Source organism: Pelobates fuscus, chromosome 6, assembly GCF_036172605.1.
Source record: "Pelobates fuscus isolate aPelFus1 chromosome 6, aPelFus1.pri, whole genome shotgun sequence".
Lineage (NCBI taxonomy): Eukaryota > Metazoa > Chordata > Amphibia > Anura > Pelobatidae > Pelobates > Pelobates fuscus.
Window position 1 is genome coordinate 31,209,342 of NC_086322.1, and position 26,139 is coordinate 31,235,480.

The 26,139-nt window shown below is 38.4% G+C and overlaps 1 protein-coding gene across 1 annotated transcript in view; it reads right to left on the bottom strand.

Moving 5' to 3' along the window:
• Nucleotides 1-2,884: 2,884 nt before the first annotated feature.
• DDRGK1 (DDRGK domain containing 1) overlaps nucleotides 2,885-26,139 on the bottom strand; it is a 67,906-nt gene continuing 44,651 nt past the window's right edge. The window contains exons 5-9 of the mRNA XM_063459802.1: nucleotides 18,202-18,324; nucleotides 6,505-6,543; nucleotides 4,339-4,395; nucleotides 3,593-3,641; nucleotides 2,885-3,156 (exon numbers count right to left, since the gene is read on the bottom strand). Coding sequence (XP_063315872.1) covers nucleotides 2,984-3,156; nucleotides 3,593-3,641; nucleotides 4,339-4,395; nucleotides 6,505-6,543; nucleotides 18,202-18,324 — 441 coding nt within the window. The 3' untranslated portion in view covers nucleotides 2,885-2,983. The remainder of the gene's footprint in view (nucleotides 3,157-3,592; nucleotides 3,642-4,338; nucleotides 4,396-6,504; nucleotides 6,544-18,201; nucleotides 18,325-26,139) is intronic.

Sequence of the window (26,139 nt, forward strand, 5' to 3'; positions counted from 1 at the left end):
AAAAAACACAAAAACCAAAAAAAAAGACAGTACAGACTAACAACGTAGTCAAACAAACAAACACACATAGATCACTATTCTTGTGCTGGTTTTTAACTCTGGAATCAAATATCTGCAAGATCTTAAATAATGTTGGTTTAAATAATGTTGGTTATTGCACCAAACACAAATAACTGTAATAGTTAAGTAGTTATAGTCCTAAAGGAAAAAAAGGAGGGGGTCGAATCTGCACTCCTCTCTCTGCCTCTTCACAAGTTAGTGTAACCCCTTCATTTCTTGATATCTAAGAATAAAACCAACTTCCATCAAAGTACTTTTTTTTTTTTTTTTTTTTTCTCTAGCAATTACAATTCATTACTTAACTGAGCTTCAGGGAAATTAGAATCAGTCCCTGTGATTACATAAAGTTCTTAACTAGAATATTTGTCCAGCACACACAGTCCTCACTGAGGCTCACAAGCATATCACCCATTCAACTATATGAGTGCTGTACAGAAACATAAAGAATACAAAAGAACAGGAAATAACTCTACATTCATTGCAAACAAAAACACAAGGAGTTACATTACATAAATAAGTAAGGACACAAACATAAATCAAGGATACATCAAGCTACACATACACTTGCAATCATATCACTAACAAAGGAATTCCAACTGGACAAACCTCACTCAGAGGAAGGAGCGAGTCAAAGGAAAGAGGGAGGGGTGGAAGGGGGGGGACAAGTTAGTTGCAAGCACAAAGTTTTTAACCATGTGAGTGCCTAAGCACAGCTCTCCTGAAGACAAAAGATAGAATAGGAGAACTACAGGACACAGAATATATAACAAGTAACATATACCCCCAAAAAAAACCAAACAAAAAAACAGTATACATGCAAAAGCACAATATATATATGCCAAAGCACACAAATTCTTTAAAATTAATGCCAGCTGAAAATAGACTCCTTAAAATAAACTCAGTACATACACACATAGAAACTCACACTCAAGCACACATACAACAACTTAACTCTTTGTTTGTTGTTTTTATTATTTCAACAAACTAAAACCAATTACGCCAGTTTGGTATTTCCCAAAACCGAACTTAAAATAAAAACAATAGAGAAACGCCAGGATTTAATATTAAAATATTAATATAATCCGGCCAAAAACCGCCAGGGTTCAACACCCCCTGATCTCAAAATAAAACCTACGCCAGGATTTACAATTAATATAATCCGGCCACAACCGCCAGGTTTCAACACCCCGACCTCAAATAATCAAAAGAAAGCAAAACAGATTCTCAAACAGACACTTTCACACATAAAAACTCAAACTCTGGATTTAGTTAGGCTGTAGATAGACAAGTGACAGGGTTTATACAGTTCTATAAGGGGACATATGGGTATATATATACCTGTCTGAAGACGTCATTCACACGAAGCCGTAGTGAAGCCACGGAGAATAAACGAAATCCAAAGAAAGGAAAATATAGGTAGGTAATTAACTCATTTACCATAGCCAGAGTTGATCAGTCTCCTTTTCCAATCTCTGGTAGTCCTTTTGTTCTCCCGTCTTGTAATGTATATACGGCTTTGAAGTGAATTAACTACCCTTAATGTCCCTGTTCGGGCGCCAAATTGTTTTGGATCAAAGAAAACTTTGATTATTTGTCTATCTACACCTTCCAAATTGATTGATGAATGCGTGCACGCTTTCCCTAGAAGTAATTCACACCGGAGACAAAGTTTCTGATCAGTGAAATACTAAGGAATGCTTTATTCCCCAGAGGGGGGTCTCCTTCTTAAAGCAAAAATACGTCACAGTTTAAACATACAATATCAATTCAACAATTGGTTAACATTCAAAAAGGGTCCCACCCTACAGGATGTGATGTCATCATTACAGAGCTCTTCCCCCCATATTCCAGCTCTGGCTTGGATACATGAAGAAAGGGGAAGTGAGTAGTTTCTTTGTTACTTTAACAGTGATTCTCCATTTTGTTGCACGTGGAATTGGCACAAAGGAAGTGGGGGAGGAGTTAGCAAAGGAGGCTACCTATTAACACAAGAATGTGTAACAAGAAACTTGCAGAGGAAATAATGACTGAACCATAAAGGGGGAAGGGAATATTTACTCTAGCAGCCAGTTTTAACATAGTGAACACAGAATAAATAGACATTAGTAAATAGCTATTTTGGTTTAATTCTTCTGTCCACAACATCATGAGTTGGTGGATTTTTATTAATTTGCAGCTTTCATACATATGGTTTAGACAATTGAGCAGAAATAGAATAATGTTCTACAATTGTACAGCTTTCTGAACTGTATAAAAGCTTCCTGTTACAAGGAATGGGGCTAAAGCACAATAAAAAAAAAATAATAATAATAATGTCCTAAAAAACACACCAAAAAAAAAACAAAAAAAACCCTAAAACGTTAATCAAATTGTCAATTTGCAAGCAGTGCCTTTAAAAGACTAGTTTGATAAAAAAAAAAAAAAAAAGTATTCGTGTATATATTTTACTATGCCATTGGCACGATACACAAATTGAATTTAGCTGAACTACTTGATATTTTAAAAAGAAATGGAGGGCTTCACGCCACTGAAAAAGCAATAAAATGATCAAATAATCCGTAATCATAGAAATGCCCCTTAAAGTTTTATTTTAGGACATTTGTGTTTTGCTTTTTAATTTATACATTGATAGAGGTACATTAACTGATCTAGCCCACCTTATTCTATGGTATATCATTACAAAAGCATAATGTATGTTCCTAGCTAAAAAACAAAAAAACAAAAAAATAAATAAATCTTGCAATCACACCCAGCGAGTTCTCCATCGACACACCCCATAAAAAAAAATATATAAAAATAAAAGGCTTCAGAGCTTTCCTTAAAGTCATTTTGATATACATTTTTTTTAATGAAAATTAACCTTTAAGATACTATTTTCATACAGTTTCCGCTCTAATTCACAAAGTCTATGATCAACAGCTGTTCAGGAAACTTCTAGAGGAACAACGCTGGTGTCGGGAGTCAGGTTTATTAACTTGTTGCTTGCTTGGGCCAGTTCTGATATGGAGACCCGTCCTCTCTGCCTGATAAACTGAGCTACAGCAGCCATTTCCTCTACAGTGATGTAGATGAACTTCCCTCTGTCGTCAATTACACCTGTGGAACATTTAACATTTAGAAATTAGTTTTTTTTGTTGAGTCCTGTGCAATATGCAGATATAACACACATGTAGCTAGGGGAATTACACGTTTATACTTAGAACAACAAATAGTGAGGAGAGCACTGATCTCAAGAGCTTAAAGTTCAAAGCAAAGAAAGGCCACATTTCCCATTCCAGAAACTGTGGACCCAGGAAAGATACTTTCTACGACTAGTAAAGGAGATGGTATTATGGTGAGGTGGGAGATTAAATAGGAATGGGGTGGCTCTGCCCTAGAGAAGCCCTGTTAAGTCGTTGATTTTGGGAAAAGAGAAGGAATCAATGATATAAGACGATATTAAAGTTCAGGAGCATTCTTAGAGAGCTTTGTAAAAGAGAACCATGTATGCATCACAGGCTGTTATTTATACTGGGAATAAGAATATGCTTACCAGTTATTGATCCGTCTGCCAGTAAATCGTGTATTCTGCTGATGGCATCCTGTGGAGAAAAAATACCATTTGATAGTAAACATAAAATAACTTAATATCACCAAACATGTTGACATCACATTTTTCTGAAGATAGTTAAGCATTGTTCTTTTCAAATGGCTTGTGAAGATTGTCTTATGCTTTGTTGTGTGACCTACATAATGTGCTAGTAATATTTTTATCAACTCTATATATCAAGCAAAACATGTTGGATCTTATTTTATATAATACTAAAAGAAAACACTTTGTTTAATCAATACACAATACATATTCTAGCACAATGCATTGGCCATCTATTATATTGCACCCTAAAGGGACATTTTGATTTATTTTTAAAAATATCAGGTTACTTTAAAACTCAGCCCAGGAGTTTTTTGATGTGATTAGAATTGCTCTGCAGAACAAAGAAGTCATGAAGGACGTGTAGCAACAAGGGATTTACATATGGTTTTCCATTTCTGCAATGATGGTGACAAAATCTGGAATGTTACGAAGACTAATATGACATGTTTGAGAGTTCCACCAGTCTACTGGTGGACTATGTAGGCTAATTAATTTACTGATGTAGATGTTATACAAACAAAACAGGAAAAAACGTGTGAAAAGTGCTTCTTGTTGGCTTTGTCATGTAATCTCTTACATTCATCATGGACCTACAATGGTGGAGGTCTGTTATGATTCAGGGTTATTCAACTTTCAAATTATACCTGTGCTCTAAGGCCAAAATGAGCTCCCAATTCTTCTAATATTACCACCTTTGAATTCTAAAAAGAGAAGAAAGACATGGTGGGGTCATCAGCTAAGAAAAAAAGCATCAAACAATTTAAACGACAATGGGAGAGAGACAACGAGGGAGACAGACGTCATTATAACAAATTTCTGCTTAGCTCTTTGATATCAATAAGGATACTACTCAGAGTGAAATGTTACAGGAAACTCTAAGGATAATGTGATAAAATGATTCTTTAAATGTATTGAATAGGCTTGTAGACTGCACTTCCAACAATGCTCAGTCTGTTTATAGACTCGATGGGCATCATAGGAAATGTACAAAACAAAAATATCACCAGCACCCAACATTAAACTCTAAAGCATACACAATGGCAGTCACCCAATAATAAGAAGTGATATTTAGTCTTTGAATTTTTTTCTGGTTCATGTATTTATGAATTGTTTGGCAACTGCCTATAAAGTGTAGTTGCTGAATAGATCTCTTAATTGGTGGGAAGACACTCATCACTAAAAAAGTTTGACACTTTAGAAAAGCATAAAGAATGTCAATTCAATTTGTGTAATGTTACAACGTGTCAAGTGTTCATTGTTCACTTCAATCCAACCTCCTCCTTCCAAAGTTTGATGTTACAACAAAAATCGTAGAGATTTTACACTTAAAACCCAAGATATGGTCTAGATTGTGTAATGGCAAACGCATTTTTTTGTACTACTGAAAAAAAGCAGCAATTGTTATTTAAATTACATTCAGGTTTAGCTTTTAGAATATATGGCCTCTACCCTTCCTAACATAAATAATCTCAATAAATTGTTCTGATGATAGCAGCAGTCAAGCTGGAGAACTGACCACTATGGACGGAAAATGCTTTAGTAGGACCAGTCCATGGAATTCAGTTCTCAGAGCTTGGATCTGCCATAAGATTCGTCTTCATCTTCTTGGCGTAGGAAGAAACATAAAATAAATTTAAAAAAAATCTAATGAAATGTTTGAAGAAAATAATAAAAAATAGATTTTAAAATGAATGAGCATCTTATTGGAGTTTATAGTAAACAAAGTAGCTATAGTAATGCTGGTTTCTTGCATATATAGCTCTGTGACAGCATTAGAGAGAGCTTTCTAATTATTATTCTTATTATTATCATCATCATTAATATAGCGCCAACAGATTCCGTAGCGCTTTACAATATTATGACAGGGGGGATGTAACTATAAATAGGACAATTACAATAATACAGAAAAACAAAATTAAAATATAATGCAGCATTTCACACTACATGTCGGTGGAGAGGCAATATTTTAAACCAGACTTCGGTGTCGCTCTTGACCTTTTATAAATTTGCCTCTGTTGGCCTAAGAAAATCATTATTTTTACTTTAAAGTGTCACGTTCATTTTCGCTTTTGCATAATACGATTTATGATTACAGCTCAAACTAGACCAGAGTTAAGTGACACGAAACAGTAAAACTCTTAAAATGTTATTCTTTTTACTATTGACCAGTTATTTACATATTATATATTTAAATTTTATGTAGTGTCTGTTTTTTGTCATTTTTTTTGGTGTAACTAACTAGTATAAATCAAATATTTTCTAACTTCATATTTGAAAATGACAGAAAAGCCTTGTGAGACATGACAGGCCCTCCGTACATTACATTGGCAAAACGTTTACAATCAATGCTGGTAACAACATGAATATTAATTCACTTCATAGGAATAACTGATTTGTCCTACATTTAATGGAAGCCTGGGTTGTCCAAATATTACCCAAACAAGTTGCAGTCTGTACGACCACTGGTTACATTCTAGACAGCCATTCATATTAGGTGGAGATGATATCATGCCACTAATATTGAATATGTGCTATACCTGCACTGGAGTAAAAAAAAAAAAAAAAAAAAGTGATCTATAGTTATTCTAGGTAATATCTATTTATTGACATCATGCCTGGAGCATCATGAGATGATAAAGCTACTCAGTACATAGAAGTCGTGCACGGTTTCTGGGATGTTTTTTTATTTCCCACTTCGGTAGTGTTTAATAGGGTGAGAAATTGACAGTTTCACTTTAAAAAGTGGGTTACTGCGAGTGTCTATATAATTTGTGAAAGTGTCTACATACATTTGCATTAATTATAGTTACCTTGATGTAGTTAATAAACTCTGTAAGGAAGCTGCGGGACTGTAAGGGAAACAGAAATCAGATTAGAGCAGAGAAAATATACTAGAATTCAATCCACCTCAATGCACATAAATACCTAGGTCAATGAAAGAGTATGGTAGTGAGATAATCATAGAATATATAATGTGAATAGACAACCCCTGGTACTCCTGACAATCCAAATATTGTATAGTACATTTCCCATGACGCTCTGCCACCAATTCACAATGTGTGTACAAGTTGTGTGGGGCTGAGATTTAATAATAATAATTACACACACAGATATTATAGGAAACGTGTGAAAAGCAATGTATGCCAATGCCACTTCTATAGGTAAAGTACAAAGCCACTATCGAGGCAGGCTCACATTGACCTTTTACTTCCCCCCCCCAACACCCAGTGAGTTTCATTTTCACTTGACAAGAAGTTCCACATTTAATTCCTTCAAGTAACTATAGACATTGAGAATCTGCAAGATAACAATTTGATTTTGGGACGCATATGAAAAATGTGATAACATACAAATGTGAAGTTTGTATTTGGTTCTTTAGTTTGTTTGCTTTCCTAAGCCACTTCTCATGTTTACTATGTACAAAAATAAATATAGTCCAATATTTCCCTTATGTGCAACACTATGTTGCAAAAGCATTTCTGAAGTTGTAAATAAATAAAAAATAAAATAAAAAAAAATTAACATTCGGTTTCTTTGGTTAATTTTTTATTCATTCTATTGAATTCAAATGGTAGAAAAATCTACCTGTCTTTACGCAAAATGAATTCATATTAAAATGTTTGGGGTTCCTGCTAAGATCTGAACATGGCAGGATTATTCACTTAACTGCGAAATTTCCAAAATTAAATTGGAATTAAAAACCTGAGGCCTGAAAATGTAATTTCTGGCAAATTTCTCCAACTATGATATAGTCACAACTGGCTATTTTATGCCTCCGTTTTGAACTTCAGATTTAATTTGGAAAAATCTGGAGTTTAGAGTCTCTCCCTATGAGAGACTGGCTGTAAATAGTGTGTGTGTGGTGTGTGTTGGCTGTATGTAGTGTGCATGGTCAGTACTGATTGACATTAGTGGAAGTTATAGTCCTGGGTGGGAGCTACAAGGACAAGCTTAAAAGGACAGCAGGTGCCCCTGAGGAGAGCAACTCTCACTAATCTTTGGAAGATTGAGATTAGGGCCCATTGACTTCACAGAGGTGATCTGGTTACTACTACCGTTTCCTTAAGAGAAATAACAGTGCTAAACATGTCAACATCTGTCAAATATGGGAGCCATGATCTGCCCATTGAAAGTCACACACAAACATAGTACTACACGCCTTTCCACGGACCTTGAGATGAGATGTGGCTTCACAGGTCATTATTTCTGATGTTGTCAGACCTGTCGCGGGGCTGGGAGTGCAGCAAAGAATCCTTGTGGTTTGGATTGTGTGCAAAACACTACCAATGCACAAACAGTGAAGGTCAAAGTAAAGAAACAAAATATAACTTGTGTGCAGTTTCATGTCTAATAAAAACGTTTGAGGGGGAGAGGGAGAGTTTCACAATCCGCCAAGAACTGTATTTTATTCATGGTTCACTAGCAACCTAGAAATGTCCTGTGTGAGTCACCCAACAGATAAAGAACACTGTAAAATGGTATTAATGATCAAAACTGGTTTAAAAAAAAAAAAAAAAAATTATATATTGAAGGTTTTTTTGTATTGTCTGCCAAAGATATTTAACAAGGTTCTGCTACTCTGACAATATATTTCTCCTATACGTTGTTAAAGATGTTTAAAGCAAAACGTTACTTAGATACTAAAAGTCTCATAAAATGTGCAATATGAAAAAAAATAACTATTTTCGGAATACAGATCTACATGCTGGTGCTTTTGTTTATAATTATTGTGTTAAAATTATTAAAAGATTCTGAATTTAAAGATAAAAGCATAGCAAATTTCTTGACAGTGGGGCTGTCATGTATCAGTAAAAAGATTTGAATTTTGATAACGAAATCTGTGTCAGGCAAGTATTATAAATTATTTGTGCCAGGGAAACTATCTGGAAATATATAAACTAAAATATTCCTTAAGTCAGAATAATTACTGTTGGTAATGCTCTGTACAGCTGTGTTTGGTAGAAGATGAAAATACAATTTGCCCATTCCCTTAATTAATCACTGAGAATGGGTACCTATGCCAGTTTCGTTGGTCTCCACAGGTTGGTATGGGCACTTCTATTTATCTATTCCTACACAACTGCTCACAATAAATGGTTTACTGTAGCAGCAAATTCACCAGTGCAACAGAGACCCCATGGTGACACCAAGAAAATTCTAAAATGGGTGTGTTGCAGAATATTTTTGTTTAGAATAACATTTGGGTCAGTGACCTAAATTTGCTGAGGACAAGGTCAAGCAATGCTATATATTGGTGGTAGAAAGAGGATCCAGGCACTCCAAGTATCTTCAAATGTATTTATTAGTACAAGTGAGACACTGCAATGTTTCCACCCCTGAGACGTTTGCGCTGTCTCACATGTCCTAATAAATGCATTTGAAGATACTTGGAGTGCCTGGATCCTGTTTCTACCACAGATATCTACTCCCTGGGGCTGGTGCTGACCCTTGGTCCGGTTTAGCACACGGATCTTCACATGATTTTTTTCTTTTCTCTTTTTGCAAGCAATGCCATTTACACTGAGTCACGGTCTAAAAGAGTTAAGAATCGCTGTCTTCAGTAATGTAGTAATGGAATGTATATATTAATGACTGTGTGTCTTGCTCAGGATGGCTCTTGTTCACAGCTCAAAAAATATATATTTTTTCTGGCATAAATTCTCCTCCTTCCACCTCCAGGTTACATACTTGTAGTGTAGCTACCAACTTACTACAGAACATGTCACACTGTTATACTATGTTAACTTGCTTTGGACATGTCATAGTTTCCCCTCATGTCGCCCATGCCTAGTACATTCTAGTAGTCATCTAGATCTAGAAGAGACAACCTGATAACTATAAACTAAGAGACAAGATGAGACTTGGAACACAAAAAATAATTAGAGCAGAACTTTAATCCGGTTATAGGATAGCTGTAATGTATTATTTTAGAATAATTATGTTACGATAATGAATTAATTTCTCATTGCAGCGACCTCCCATTCAGTGATCAGTGCTCTGGTACAAGGGTGCAGAAATGTTAGATTGTTCCATAACTACAACCTCCGTGATATTTTGCCATTCTAAACAGCGGCTTATGAATATAGATAATGGCTGGGACACTTGGGGAACTGGAGGCAGTGGTGTGAAAGATACATTGGAGTAATTGCGTGGAATGAGTTGAACGACTATGGATGAAGAGTGTGGAAAGAGGAGAGAGGGACACTGGGTGATTAGTGTGGATAGAGTAGAGATATACACGGTTAGAACAATGATAAACACTCTAAACAATATATATTTCAGTTCTGTCACTATTACTGTGTGATTAGTATTCACTTAAAAAAAAAGCCGAGGCACTAATACTGCAAGCAAAAACAAATTATCTCCAATATATACAATGAAAAAAATAAAATAAATCAAAGCTGTTCCACTATAAATGTCAGCAACCCTAAACTAGGCCATAGTGTATATCAGGGGTAGGCAGCCTTTGCCACTCATAATTGTGTGGCTTTTACAGCCATTATGTTGGCAAAGCATCATGGGAGAGGTGGTCCACAACATTTTGGAGTGCCAGAAGTTGCCTACCCCTGCAGTATATATAGCCTAAAAGTCAACATTCCCTTTTATGTTTATCGTTTTGGCTGCTTCCCTGGTATATATGGAGGAATGTTTATTATTATTTATATAGTTATAACGTATTCCGCAGTGCTTTACAATTGGAGAAAGCGGATATATAAAGGTGAAGAAAGCCCGTCTCAAACAAGCTTGCAATCTACGAGGATATGAGGTAGGCAGATATAGATATCATAGGTGTCTTGCTGGTAAGGTGGTCTGAAAGGCATTTGGACCAGGTATTTCTAAGACAGGTCTAAGACAGTGATGTTACCACTGCTTTAACAAGCCAATCGATATATATTATCAAGTTATTTCTGTTTGATATATAGTGTGCTACCGGTTACATTATATTTATAAGATGGGGTTACTGCTACATTGTTCCAACCAATAGATTATCATATACTCTATAACCTAGTATAGGGATGCTGGCATTTATATTAACGTGACTTTGTAAGAGAGACACTAGTAGAATATAGCATGAATAACAAGCTGAAAAACTACAAAAGGACAGAGAATGTCATTTAAAAAAATAGTGTTGCCTGGCTTACAGGGTCACTAGTGGAATAGTGTGGCTAGTACAGGCTGAATAGCTTGGCTATGGCTGAAAGGGACAGAGAGATATCGCTGGAAAAGAATGAATAATGATGGCGCAGTCATTAACTGAATAGCTTTGATAAGACAGAGAGAAACACTGGGAGCAGATTATTGACAGGAATATGAGACACATTAGTGCAACAAATAATAAAAGTGATATGCACAGAAATCCTGTGACCATATAATTATTTAGGCTATTTCTTCAGATTTCTAGAGCACCTTAGAGCCACTTGCTGTGTAATGTAAACGGAATTTGCCATGTTAAAATACTCTACTGTCAATACTAAAACTATTTGGAAGGCCAAGTACAGATTTACCAACATGATATACACACACATCATAACATAACACAAAAAATATTTCAACAACACCTCATTTCCTATGTGCTCTTTAAATAAAGACTTCAAAGAAAAAATGACTCTATGCTACTCTGAAACTGAATTATTATTTGTACTTTTTCCAAACATTGTCTTAAAATACAAAATGGTCACGTACCTATAGTTCTTTTTACATAGGGTTACCCTCGCCTCTCTTTATCTGCACTTCCACAGGTTTGTGATATTTTTTTTTTTATTATTTACTCTTCTGCTGAATGCCACCATTAAAGATGATTATAGAAATGTATTGATTATTATCTCCATACTCCAAAATAATTCCATAAAGGATGGGACCTGTGGTTCACAAATTCTTACAAAATAAAATAAAAATACTCTGTGTTCCCTGTATGACATTTACATTGCCACATTGATATACTCTAGCACTTTTTATTTTCTCCTAACCGTTAAAAGCAGAAAAACAACTTTGCATGAAGTATTGGGGGAAAAAAAAATATTTGCTTCCTTAATTAGTGACTAGAAGTAATGAGATGTCGTTTTTCAGTCTCAGCCTGCCTACAAAGATCACAATTTGACTGTATTACACTGTTATTAAAAAAAAACAACAACAAAAAAAAACTATACAATTCGAACACGGTTATCCATTTGTGGCCATCACCGATTCTCTTAATTTGGGTAAAATAAATGAACATCAGAACACCTTAGAATATCAGTCTAGGACAGTTGCAATTTAGTGGTTATATTTGCAGAACCAACATACAACAAGGCTAATATAGCGGAGTGGGGGGGCAAGTAATAATTGTGGATGTATTTGCTTAAATGCTGCAGTTACATTCAATTCCAGGATTAGTGAATTCATTCAAAACAGGCTGCTCACATATGAAAAGACAGACACTTGGAAGGAAAAAAAGGGTCAGCCTCTCTTTCAGCAAATGTTGATTACTAGTTTCAACTCTGAACTTAATGCACAACAAAACAATATAATAATCCTGTGCTTATATGGCCTTGGACAGCATTACCTAAGGATACTCAAACGGTAAAGAGCCCTTTCTAAATGTCAATATGTGTAATATTCTCTTTATTATTCTAAATTTATAATAAAATAATAACAAATGAACATGTGTTTAGACATGCGCAGACATCTAAAATCCATTCATAATATGTAACAGAGTGTCCCCTATTTGGATCGTGCTGTACTGTTGCACATATCTTAGAACTCTATATGTATTTATTTTTTATGTGACTATATGTTTATGGGGTTCATGGGATCTTGGAAAAGTCCAGTATTAGAAGACAAACTAAGTTTTTCAAATGTTTGTTAAAGGGACAGTCAAGCAGAACCTTAAAAGAGCCTAGTTTTAACCTGTTACTAATTTGCCATACATGTATGCTTGTTGATTGCCTGTGAAACATATGGATAATCAAAATTGTTAAAGTATCGCCAGTTCCTGATTTCTGGCTCCAAACTAGCGACATAGAAGTACCATATATTTTTATGTATATATATATATATTTATTTATTTTGGTCCACGTCTTTGAAGACAAATAAACTTAACATTAAATATTGAAAAATGACTGGATTTCAAGAACAAGAAAACGAATCCGTGTTATACACGATTGTGTCTTTCAACGGGAAATGGGAATAAAAAGAAGTAAGGTACTCAACCATGCCAGCGAATGAAATGACCGTTTTCCTTTATAATTATCATATAATGATATAAAAATCACAATACGCCTTAACCCATTTCCTTTAGCCGTAATAAACTCTGAAAGCAATTTTTCAAAATAAAAACTTTAATTCACTCTAAGCCAAAAATGTCAGGTTTTATTGCATGGTATGAATACCTTTAAATGTCACAGAGATTTGTACCTCTAATATTAATGAGAGAAATCGCAGGATATTTTAATAGAAACCTTTCTATAATACTTCTGGCTTTAATGTTGGACTTGGCAAATATTCACATCAGATAAACGTGTTGAGCAGTCATCCTATTCCATATCTAAGAGCAAAATGATTATTTTTTGGATTTGTTTCCCAAGGAAGCCACTTGAAAACCAAGCTTCTTCAAGCTTTTCCATTATTTTTTTTTTTTTTTTCGAAAAAGAAATACTATGTTTTTTTTTTAATATGACTACTTTACCACAACATACGTTATTCCTCCAAATTCAGGATATATCCCATGAATGTAATCAACAGAAGATATCACTATCTTGTACTTTTAAAATCCCTATATAGGTCTATATTATGTGTATATCTTTATTTACCGAACACAAAAATAAATTGCAAACACATTAACCCCTTAAGGACAGAGCTTCAGAAGCTTGTCTTTCACTTAATGACAACGGCATTTTTTGCATTTTTTGCTATTTGCGTTCAACTGCAATTTGCATTTTACTAATTTATTGCACCGACACATATTATATACCGTTTTTTAAAGGACAGAAAGGGCTTTAATTTGATGTAACACATATATATATAAATGCTTATTTATTATAAAAAAAATACAGAAATATGCAAAAAAAATAATTTTTGTGTGTTTTTTTTTTACAGTTTTTGCAATAATAATGTGTACATAATTAGTGCAGGTTAAGGAAAGTAATTAAAAATAAATTCATTTAGTTGTTCTGAATTACAGAATATATAATGTGTCTGGGATTTTAAGTTTTTTTTGGTAGTTACAGGTCACAAAGCACAAGGAGTAAAATAAACTTTTTATGTGGAGCGATTTTAGAATTTGGTATGTTTGTCTTGTAAGCCTAATAGCCATAAAAGAAAACAAAATTGCCACACAAAAGTATATATTTATATAAAGTAGACACCACAGGCTATTTACCTAAGGTTGTTTTGACACTTTCTACGTAGCCATTTTACCGCCAACCTCTGCTAAATATTGGAGTAAAATTTTGTTTTTTGGTGGTTTTCGCACACAAACTTATAACAAAGAACTTCTCATGTGTATTTTGTAAAGTTGGTGTGTGCTATTCCTGTACAAAGTTTTATTATGTGTTCATTTACTTCTGCTGAGTACAACGGTACCCCCATTGTATGTCTTTGGCCCTATTTTGTGAAGCTACAGTGCCATATAGGAGACCTGTCATTTTCAGTATTCACAGTAGAATTTTGAGAGACGGATTTAATGAGCCTATGCTTCCATTTGGGGTATTATAGTAGTTTGACTGTTCAAAAAAAAAACCACAAAGGCCTACCATTTGTAAAAGTAGACACTCCAGGGTATCTCATAAGGTGCATATTGTGCCTTAACATGCCCCCATTTTTTTACCATTACATGCCAAAGTATGTGGTAAAAAATAATTTTGTGCATATTTTACATACGGATTGCATTTTTGCTGGGCATTTTGTATATTTCATGTGTGCCACTAAGTTCAAACCCCCCAAATTATGCTCAGCTAAGTCTTCCGAGTAAAAGGACACCCCCATTGTATGTCTATGGCACTATTTCGTGAAGCTACAGTGCCATACAGGAGACCTGTCCTTTTCAGTATTCACAGTAGAATTTTGAGAGACGGATTTAATGAGCCTATGCTTCCATTTGGGGTATTATAACAGTTTGACTGTTCAAAACACCCCACAAAGGCCTACCATTTGTAAAAGAAGACACTCCAGGGTATCTCATAAGGTGCATATTGTGCCTTAACATGCCCCCATTTTTTTACCATTACATGCCAAAGTATGTGGTAAAAAATAATTTTGTGCATTTTTTACATACGGATTGCATTTTTGCTGGGCATTTTGTATATTTCATGTGTGCCACTAAGTTCAAACCCCCAAATTATGCTCAGCTAAGTCTTCTGAGTAAAAGGACACCCCCATTGTATGTCTATGGCACTATTTTGTGAAGCTACAGTGCCATATAGGAGACCAAGCCATATCAGTTTTGACCGAACTTTGAATTTTGACGCCGGGCCTATGTGCAATTTCCAAGCATATTTGCAGGTTTTAAATTCAAACTACCCCACAAAGGCCTACCATTTCTTAAAGTAGACACCCCAGGGTATTTCAAAAGGCATATTTTGAACCTTAGCGTGGGATCATTTTTCCGCTAGCGTGTACAAGGTGTAGCGGTTATAAGCGTTTTTTTCTGCCTTTTTGACACACAAAGTGAGTTTGCACAGTATATTTTGCAAACCATATGTGTACTACCACTGTATAATACTTCATATTTTGCTCAGCTATGTCTGCTGAGTACAAAAATACCCCCGTATGTACCTTTGCCAGGTATATGTGGACATCGGAGGGGCACATTTGGGACACAGCCATTCCATTTTTTTTCAAATTTTGAATTTTTACGCTGTGCCCATGTCCCATTTTAGAGTATTTTACCAGGCTATATAATCCAAATACCCCATAAAGCCATACCATTTCTTAAAGAAGACATCACAGGGTATTTCAAAAGGCATATTTTGAACCTTAGCGTGGGATCATTTTTCCGCTAGCTTGTACCAGGTGTAGTGGTAATAAGCGTTTTTTCTGCCTTTTTGGCACACAAAGTGAGTTTGCACAGTATATTTTGCAAACCTTATGTGTACTACCACTGTATAATACTTCATATGTTGCTCAGCTATGTCTGCTGAGTACAAAAATACCCCCGTATGTACCTTTGCCAGGTATATGTGGACATCGGAGGGGCACATTTGGGACACAGCCATTCCATTTTTTTTCAAATTTTGAATTTTTACGCTGTGCCCATGTCACATTTTAGAGTATTTTACCAGGCTATATAAACCAAATACCCCATAAAGCCATACCATTTCTTAAAGAAGACATCCCAGGGTATTTCAAAATGCATATTTTGAACCTTAGCGTGGGATCATTTTTCCGCTAGCTTGTACCAGGTGTAGTGGTAATGAGCGTTATTAAATGTCTTTTTTTACTTTTTAAACCTTTTTTTACTTTTTAAAACTATTTTTTAAACTTTTGTTTTGATTATTCATTTTTTTAAAGTTTCCTAAACTTTCGTAAAACTTTTTTTTACAGATTTAACATTTTTCTAAGCTTTTTTTTTTACGTTAACCCCTAACTAGCAGTAAGCAGCACTAACAGTAAATTCCCCATTTTCCCATAACTCCCACCCACCCCAGCTAGCAAAATATTTAATTATACAATATTTAAATTAGTTAATTAAATACATTTAACCCCTGAGGGTTAAAAAATAAATAAAAGTTAATAGTCAGGGGTTAAAAAAAAAATTAGAACAGTATAATACTGTGATCTGTATTTTGATCACTGTAGGCAGTGATCGACTGGCAGGGAAGGGGTTAATTTTTATTTGGACTGGGTAAAGGGTTTATTTTTTTAAATTTTTTACTTAAATGTTATTAAAACTTTTTTTTTAAACTTAATTTTTTAACTTTTTAAAGCTTATTTTTAAACTTTTTTTAACGTTAACCCCTAGTTAGCGTAATACTAAATCCCCCAATTCCCCACTAACTTCCACCCTCCCCAGCTAGCTAAATTTATAATTTTAAAATATTTAAATTAATTAATAAAATAAATTGAACCCCTGAGGGTTAAAAAAAAAAAGAATTAACCCTCAGGGGTTAAAAAAAAAATCAGATCTTAGTAAAATGTAATCCCTGCCAATTGATCACTGTAGTCAGTGATCAATTGGCAGGGAAGGGGTTAATTTTTTATTAAAATGGGTAAAGGGGGGTGGGATTTTAATTTTACTTTATTTTTTTAACACCAGGGGGCAGGATCACTGAAGATCCGTCCCCCTGCACTTCACACAGAACCAGGAAGTGCAGGGAGGCGGAGGTGAGTATAGAGAGCACATGTGCCCGCTCAGACATGCTGTCAGAGCGGGCACATGTACTCTGACAGCCCGATCCGGTGCTCCCGGTCTGCCTCTAATGCAGAGGCAGACCGGAGCACCATTAACCCCACGATCGCCGCGATTGCGGCGATCTGGGGTTAATTTTAACGGGTGACGGACGAGGTCCGTCACTCGTCATTAACGCATTCCCCTGAGTGACGGACCTCGTCCGTCACTCGTCGTTAAGGGGTTAAGATTACAAAAACAAAGATGTGTTTAGGCCCAGCTGTAGCAAATTTGTAATCTATGTGTGCATGTCTGTGTAAGTTTCAACCCTTTTCTCTGCTCTCACATGGTATGTAATCACTGCAGCTGTCTGTCTTTGCACTGCCTTTAATGTTTAATAACTTTCTTAAAAGACTAGGGATGGTCCATGTCAGAACAATCTGTTGCTTTTTAAAGATTCGATCCAAAAATGGATTATTCTACTTAATGAACAATTGCAAAGCTGCCAAATGTAAAAAGCAGGTCATTCATTCCCTTTTGGAAAAAGGTCTTTAAACACCAGACTATAGCGGTGTAGGGGCATTTGATCATTAAGTACTGAAGGCAAGGTCTTTGGACCAGGACAAAATAGATGCAATGTATGCAAGTTCACTTTGCTGTTTAAAGACACTATCACCATGAAAACCAATGGAATGAACCAGCTAAATCCAAGGGTTTCTGAGGATTCTCATTATAGGACTTTACCATTGTTTTATAAAGTTATCCGGTATTCTAGGTCAAAGGTAGTAAACATACAGCATTCAGGTGCTACGGACTACATCTCCCATAATGTTCTTACATACAAAATGTTAGCAAAGCACCAGGGGAGACGTAGTCAGCAACAGCTAGGAGGCTGCCTTCTTTTTGATATTTTATAAGAGATGTAGAGAGAAAGTGGTACCCTCCCCCCCCCCCCTTATTTCCTATTACTAATCCCAGTTTCTATATAACAAATTACTTGGCTAGTTTTGCCCACTGTTTTGTCATACAGGTAATTTACGTTACAGTCATCTTCACAGATAATCTCCCTCCATTTCCACACAATAATACAAGTCTATAGAACCTTTATATTTTCAGGTCCAAAAAAAAAAAAAAAAAAAAAACCCCAAAAGACAGGTAAGCTGGGTTATAACGGTATAAACAGCCATCCTAATAAGGGACCTACCTCCTCCTCTGTCATGGACTCCTGAACCCCTTCCTCCTCCACCACAAAGCTCTCCTTTAGTTTCAGGTATTCTTCATACTCCCTCTTCTCTTCTTCCTCCTTGGCTTTCCGCTCTTCTTCCTCCTACGAGAAGAGAACACATCTGTGAGGTGCTGGCACAATACAGGGTGGCATACAACAGGGACTCCATATTGCTGGAGATGTGTCATCTCTCCAAACTGCTACAAGTACTCCGGGTCAAAGCCTGGAGTCTGCACCAGTAATAGAAAGATAAGAAGACCCTGCATGACCAGCATTTACAATCTCTCAGCCAAACCGAAGTCTTTTTATAGTGTGCGAGTTCCTGAATTTGCATATACACACCCTGCAACAGCCTTAGCTGTGGGAAGTTCCTTTTTTCGTGTATTCATTTTAAGACAATATATGTCTGTCTGTGGTCCATGTCACAGCAGGACTAGGCTCTGCTGTGTGTGTTAACAAAAAAAACACACACACAAAAAAATACTGATATGCACTTAGCGCTAGAGAGACACATTTACCTTTACCACATATAGCAATATATTTTATTCAGTGAGAATCATGCACAAAACACAATCACAGTGCAAAGTACTGATTGAGAATCAATCGTCATGGAACCTTATATGTACAACCAATATTCCTATTAATTAATCTGCACATTTTAACTCAGAACTGCCCTTTATAAAGATGATTTTAACAATTCTTATAAGCCATATTGCAACAAATTCACAAGTTGATACATTGACAAACATTTAAAACTTACTATTGTGCATCATCTACATATCTTAACTATGAACTTTGGAAAAGTCGTCCTTGGGCACAGTAGTTTGGAGAAATCATGTTAAACACAATTCTCCCATAATTCCCAGCTTGTCATGCAAATGAACAGAGACAGGCATTGTGTTTCAGACTTAATAGAGCATTGTTTTAAACACGGTTTAAAAAAAAATAAAAAATAAAAAAATGTATGTGATCCAAAAGGGACCGCAAACGTAATTTTTTTTATTATATGGACAGACCATAATCTGCAGTGTGAGTCATGCTGTGGAAAACTAGGATACATGTACCCATCTGCCTAAGATTCATTTGGGTTACACATTTGGCAGCTGCGATCATTACTTCAGTTCCTCTCCAAGACTAATATGTCGGGAAAAGCTGGGGGACAGTGAGATTCTCTCCCCAGTTCCTTTCCCAGCATATTGCTTAAAGGAGATGGGCTGAATGATGGACAGCATTTGCAAATAGGAGCAGGGACTTTAACTCCCATCAATCTCATACATACAAGGACACATTTTAAGATGCTTCAAACAAATCTTGAACCCCATAACTAGGGGGGGGGGGGGGGGGGAGGGAGGGGGCGAGGAATAAATCCTAATATAAAAGATACTTAAAGCTTAATTTATATTTTATTGCCTATCCTTATATAGCACTGCATACACAGGAAATGAACTCTACCAAGTAAACAAATTATTATATATTTCCAATTGGCTTTTATATAATACACTAACATGGTATCATACTTCTACTATTTTAAATTGCTGTCTGCTAAACATACATTGACATTAAAATAAAAATAGGTTCATTAACGGATATATATATATATATATATATATACACACACACACATATACACACACACCCTCTAGATGTAGCCGTTTTAGGATATTTGGAAACAAGTTATGCATATCAAGAATAATTAGAAACCCTATTGAAAGATCTAGTGCAGGGGTAGGCAACCTACGGCACTAGTGCCATGCACGGCACTCGAGGTGTCTTTCCACGGCACTCAAGGCTGCTAGAGCCAAACAGGGTCTGGCCTATCAGGAGTCTCAGTGAAACTTCAGATATCTGCTAATACAAAGAGGTAGTGAAGGACAATCCTCAATTTATGCATTGCAGCACGTAGAGGTAGTGATCTCAGATCCGTTCCTGCCAGCACTTGTGAATAGGAATCCACAATGTAGTAGAGCAGCCCACAGCTGATGTTGCAGCTCCTGTCCTTGACCTGTACCTGCCCAGGCTGGTCTCCACTGGAACCCAGGGAAGCCACCCACACTGCTAGATATACACAGACCTGCAGAATAAGCCTCCCCTCATACAAATAATACGAACAGCCCACACACAAACATACACACATACACACAAACACAACATCACTAACAATCTACATACATGCACACAATCCCACATGCAGCCTCTCACATGCAAAACCCCAAACAGCCCCCATACACTACCTAACACACAATGTGACATATCCATCTACACACAATTCCACAAGCAGCCCTCATACACAGCCCACATTCATATGTATCATACACGATACCATGAACTACTAATGAACATATACAATATAATAGCTCATATAAGCACAAATACAACGATACAAAGCAATTACAGTATAAATAACACAAGCAGAATACGGCAGCACACACACCTCAATTTAAAAAAATAGGATCGGCAGGGCCGTTTGAAGGAATTTGGGGGCCCCAAGCAAAATGGACATAGTGCCCCCCCCCCCCCCCCCCCACACGCAAAGCCTACAGGAACCACAGCATAGCCATACAGTTTAAGTTCACCCACACTTTATATAAATAAAAAAGGTTTACAGTGCAAATACTGCTGTTGCATATAATGTGCATAAAACTTGAACATTTCCAACAATTGAAAATTCCCTGTGTTCTCCTCATCTCCCCTTCTCCTCACCCCCTCCCTGTGTTCTCCTCACCCACCTCCCTGTGTTCTCCTCATCTCCCCTTCTCCACCCCCCCTGTGTTCTCCTCATCTCCCCTTCTCCTCACCTCCCTCCCGTGTTCTCCTCATCTCCCCTTCTCATCACCCCCCCTCCCTGTGTTCTCCTCATCTCCCCTTCTCCTCACCCCCTCCCTGTGTTCTCCTCATCTCCCCTTCTCCTCACCCCCCTGTGTTCTCCTCACCCCCCCTCCCTGTGTTCTCGTCATCTCCCCTTCTCCACACCCCCGTGTTCTCCTCAACTCCCCTTCTCCTCACCCCCCTGTGTTCTCCTCATCACCCCTTCTCCTCAACCCCCTCCCTGTGTTCTCTTCATCTCCCCTTCTCCTCACCCCCCCGTGTTTTCCTCATCTCCCCTTCTCCTCACCCCCCCGTGTTTTCCTCATCTCCCCTTCTCCTCACCCCCCTCCCTGTGTTCTCCTCATCTCCCCTTCTCCTCAACCCCTCCCTGTGTTCTCCTCATCTCCCCTTCTCCTCACCCCCTCCCTGTGTTCTCCTAATCTCCCCTTCTCCTCACCCCTCCTCCCTGTGTTCTCCTCATCTCCCCTTCTCCTCAACCCCTCCCTGTGTTCTCCTCATCTCCCCTTCTCCTCACCCCCTCCCTGTGTTCTCCTAATCTCCCCTTCTCCTCACCCCTCCTCCCTGTGTTCTCCTCATCTCCCCTTCTCCTCACCCCCCCTCCGTGTTCTCTTCATCTCCCCTTCTCCTCACCCCCCCGTGTTTTCCTCATCTCCCCTTCTCCTCACCCCCCCGTGTTTTCCTCATCTCCCCTTCTCCTCACCCCCCTCCCTGTGTTCTCCTCATCTCCCCTTCTCCTCACCCCCCTCCCTGTGTTCTCCTCATCTCCCCTTCTCCTCAACCCCTCCCTGTGTTCTCCTCATCTCCCCTTCTCCTCAACCCCTCCCTGTGTTCTCCTCATCTCCCCTTCTCCTCACCCCCTCCCTGTGTTCTCCTAATCTCCCCTTCTCCTCACCCCTCCTCCCTGTGTTCTCCTCATCTCCCCTTCTCCTCACCCCCCCTCCCTGTGTTCTCCTCATCTCCCCTTCTCCTCACCCCCTCCCTGTGTTCTCCTCATCTCCCCTTCTCCTCACCCCCTCCCTGTGTTCTCCTAATCTCCCCTTCTCCTCATCCCCCCTCCCTCTGTTCTCTTAATCTCCCCTTCTCCTCACCATCCCCCTCCCTGTGTTCTCCTAATCTCCCCTTCTCCTCACCTCCCCCCCCGTGTTCTCCTAATCTCCCCTTCTCCTCACCTCCCCCTCCCCGTGTTCTCCTAATCTCCCCTTCTCCTCACCTCCCCCTCCCCGTGTTCTCCTCATCTCCTCACCCCCGTGTTCTTCTTACTCCTTCCCCCCTCCCTATGTTCTTCTTTCTGCCCCATGTTCTTCTTACTCCTCCCCCCTCCCTATGTTCATCTTACTACTCCCCCCATGTTCTTCTTACTACTTCTTACTTACTCCCCTTCCACCCTCCCTGTGTCCTTCTCATTCCCCTCCCCCTGTGTCCTTCTTATTCCCCTCCCCCGTGTCCTTTTTACTCCCCTCCCTGTGTCCTTTTTACTCCCCTCCCCCGCCTATGTTCTTTTTACTCCCCCCTCCCCCTCCCTCCGTTCTTCTCACCTCCCCTTCCCTGTAGCGTGGCCGAGCTCAGGGTGCACTTCCTGTCAGTCCGGCTGGGAACAGGAAACTGAATCTCCTGTACCGCGTGGTACCCGGCCGGACTGACAGGAGGAAAAGGAGCTCGGCCACGCTACAGGGAAGGGAAGGTGACGAGAGAGGCAGTGCTGCAGCCGCCTGAGGCTCTCTATAGAGCGCTCAGGTGGCTGCAGCCTTATAGGAAGCGCCGGCCCTGCTTGGGGGCCCAGGCCAGCTCAGGACCCAAAGCAATTGCTTGGTTAGCTTGCCTGGTAGCGACGAGCCTGAGGATCGGCACGCTACGAGACATCACAATCCTATATCGGCACAGTGCTGCTAAAAGGTTGCCTACCCCTGATCTAGTGCTTGGACACTAACAATCTGAATGAAATGGTTCCTCAATCTGCCAGTCCAGTAATTACATGTAAAGCATTTACTGGGGTGAAGAGTGGAGTGGAGACAAGTCTAAAACACATTTGCATCTGCTTGCTGCTGGTGTGTGCAGCACGGTGGGGGTTAAAAATAATATACACTGTGTGCTCTCACTGTGCCTAAAAAAAACCATGGCACATACGGAAAGAAAAACTAAAAACTATATTTGATTACATAAACAAAACAGGCATCTGGGACTTATTAGGCTCTCGTACATAATTCGGATTGCTTACCTAAAACAGCACTAGATAAAGCTAGAGAACCACTGTCCTAGATACTAAAGCTAATGAGGTCTGCTCACAGTGTACAAGGAGAGCTTGTTCATCCACAGTTCTGCACACGGAATGAGAATCCATGTTGGATTAATACAGATTTTATTTTATACAGTTAAGTGTAGCTTCTGAAAATACACTAAGACATGTAAAATAGGTTTCCTTTTCTAATTTCTGAGAATTACGGTACAACAGTGTGACTTAATGTATAGCCCACAAATCAACGTGGTCGCAAAAAAATCACACTAATGATCGTTAGAACATGGGGACAAAACAACTGCATTAAGGAATAATATGAATGCACACAGACTGTACATATTACATTCTCGCTCACTGGTCACCAAAACTAGATCGTATCTGCTCCCTGTGTTTGAATCTCATTTTCTTTATTTTTTTCCTGACCGCTCTAGTTGTGGTCGAATTTAAAAAGAAACATACCTTCCTTATGTCAAGTAGACAAAACTAGACAATAGGCGGAGCTTCAAGCATAGTTCTGTTTCAGTTGCCAATCAAATGTACCCAAAATTCGCCAGTAAAATGTAAGCTTTTGTCCATTCTCAGAGTTCTCGTATTCTCGGTTTCTGCTCATAGAGATGCATTGAATCAATGCATCTCTATGGGGAGCTTTCAGGGTCTCCATGCAGTGCAGCATTGAACTATGAAGCACCTCTAGTGGCCACCAGGGATACTGCCAACAGAGGGGTTACTAAGCAGCAATGTAGATGTTGCAATTTTTTCAGAAAAGTATCTTTTATATCTACCTCCATTGTACTTGTAACACCAGTAAACAGTGATATTAACCCCTTAAGGACGAAGGCAATCGTACAAATTCAGATCAAAACAAAATGTGACCAATCCCTAAAATGTGACAATATGCATGTTTAAACATACTTTACCTCATTGCACCCACACTAATATATCATTGTGTTCAGGAGAAACAGGGCTTTCATTTCACATCAAATATTTATGAAACAATTTAATATGAATAAAATCTAAAAAGGTTTGCGAAATTAAGAAATGTTGTTATTGTCAAGTTCACACCATGATGGCATACCATTTGCAAAATTAGGCAACCCAGTTTATTCAAAATGGGGTATGTCCAGTATTTTTAGTATGTACTTGTTGGAGATGCACAGGTGCAGGTTCCAAGATTACTCTCCAATCACCTTCACAAAGTAAAAGGAAAAATAGAGCCATAACTCTATAGCATAATCAAATTAAGATTTATTCCACCATTAGGTGGACCCAGCAACGTTTCGACACATGCCGTGTCTTTGTCAAGCCGAGGATCCAACTAACACATGTTAGTTTAAATACCCTCTTAATTACATCAATTGATTGATACACAAGGGACCATCCCACATGGAGCCGGTATTAAGATGTCAAAATTAACTTTAAACATGAAAAACATAATACAAATAGAAAACACATCACAAATCACATAGGATATAATAAAAATAAAAAATAAATCTAAATTCATGCCTGAATTTTCACATGTAAATGATGATCATACCAATATGTACTATGATTACATGGTCTTTTTAATAGCTATTTAGTCAAACCCTAGCCAAAGATGGCATTTATATTTGTTCTTCTGCATTTAAAATAAAAAAGTAATTTTTCCAAATGTTGATATCTGCATTTTATGCTTTACGGCTTTAAAACACTCCCATTGGGCGGGGTAAAAGAGTAGGCCACTGATGCGAATCACATGACCAGAACTGCCAGAAGGGGCGAACATGCCCAAAAAGGGGGTATGTCTGTCCAAAGAATTGGAAGGCCAGCCTGGCATCAGTGTCCCTAGTCTCCCAGTGCCTGTGTCTCCATGTCGCCCAGTGTCCCCATGTCTCAGTGTGTCCCGTGTCACTAGGATACATGGGGACACGGGGACACTGAGACACTGAGACACGGGGGGGAACTGAGACACTTGGGGACATGGGGGCACTTGTGGATACAGACATGGGGACACTGAGAGACATGGGGACACAGACATTTGGGACACTGGGAGACATGGGGTCACAAACACTGGGAGACATGGGGACACAGAGATATGGGGACACAGACACTGGGAGACATGGGGAGACATGGGGACACAGACACTAGCTGGGATACATGTGGACACTGGGAGACATGGGGACACAGACATATGGGGACAATGGGAGCCATGGGGATACTGGGAGCCATGGTGACACAGACACTAGGGACACTGGCTGGGAGGCATGGGGACACTGGGAGACATGTGTCCCAATGTGTCTACCTATGTCTCACAGCTTCCCCATGTGTCTGTGTCCCCATGTAGCTGCTCCCCTGTGTACCCGTGAGTACAGAGAGGCAGGGAGAGATATGCTGTAACTTCCTATCCCTGCCTCTCTCCATACACAGTGACCCCTACTGGCCGTGCTGGTATTGCAGAGTAATCTCCTTTTATACTGAGAAAAATATTTGCATTTGTATTGCCGATAATACTGCAATAACAGCACGGCCAGGCAGCCTCAATTACAGGCTGTGCCGTTAAATACCAGTCAGTCAGGAGGAAAACCTAAGAGTAGTGTGTAAAAAAAAAAAAAAAAAAAAAAAAAAAAAAAATTCTGTATTTTCAGCAATATCTGTATCGCCCAATAAAGATACGATATTGCAGACCAGGGCCGCCATCAGGGTTCTGGGGGGCCCAGCACACTCTTACTTACTGTCCCAGCAGCTTCCTTCAGCTCCCCTGTCTAACGCTTGCGAGTCACGCGGCTGTCAGAGCGTTGCCACGGGTTACCATTCATTATATACACATTACACACACACACACACACACACACACACACACACACACTGCATCCACTACATAA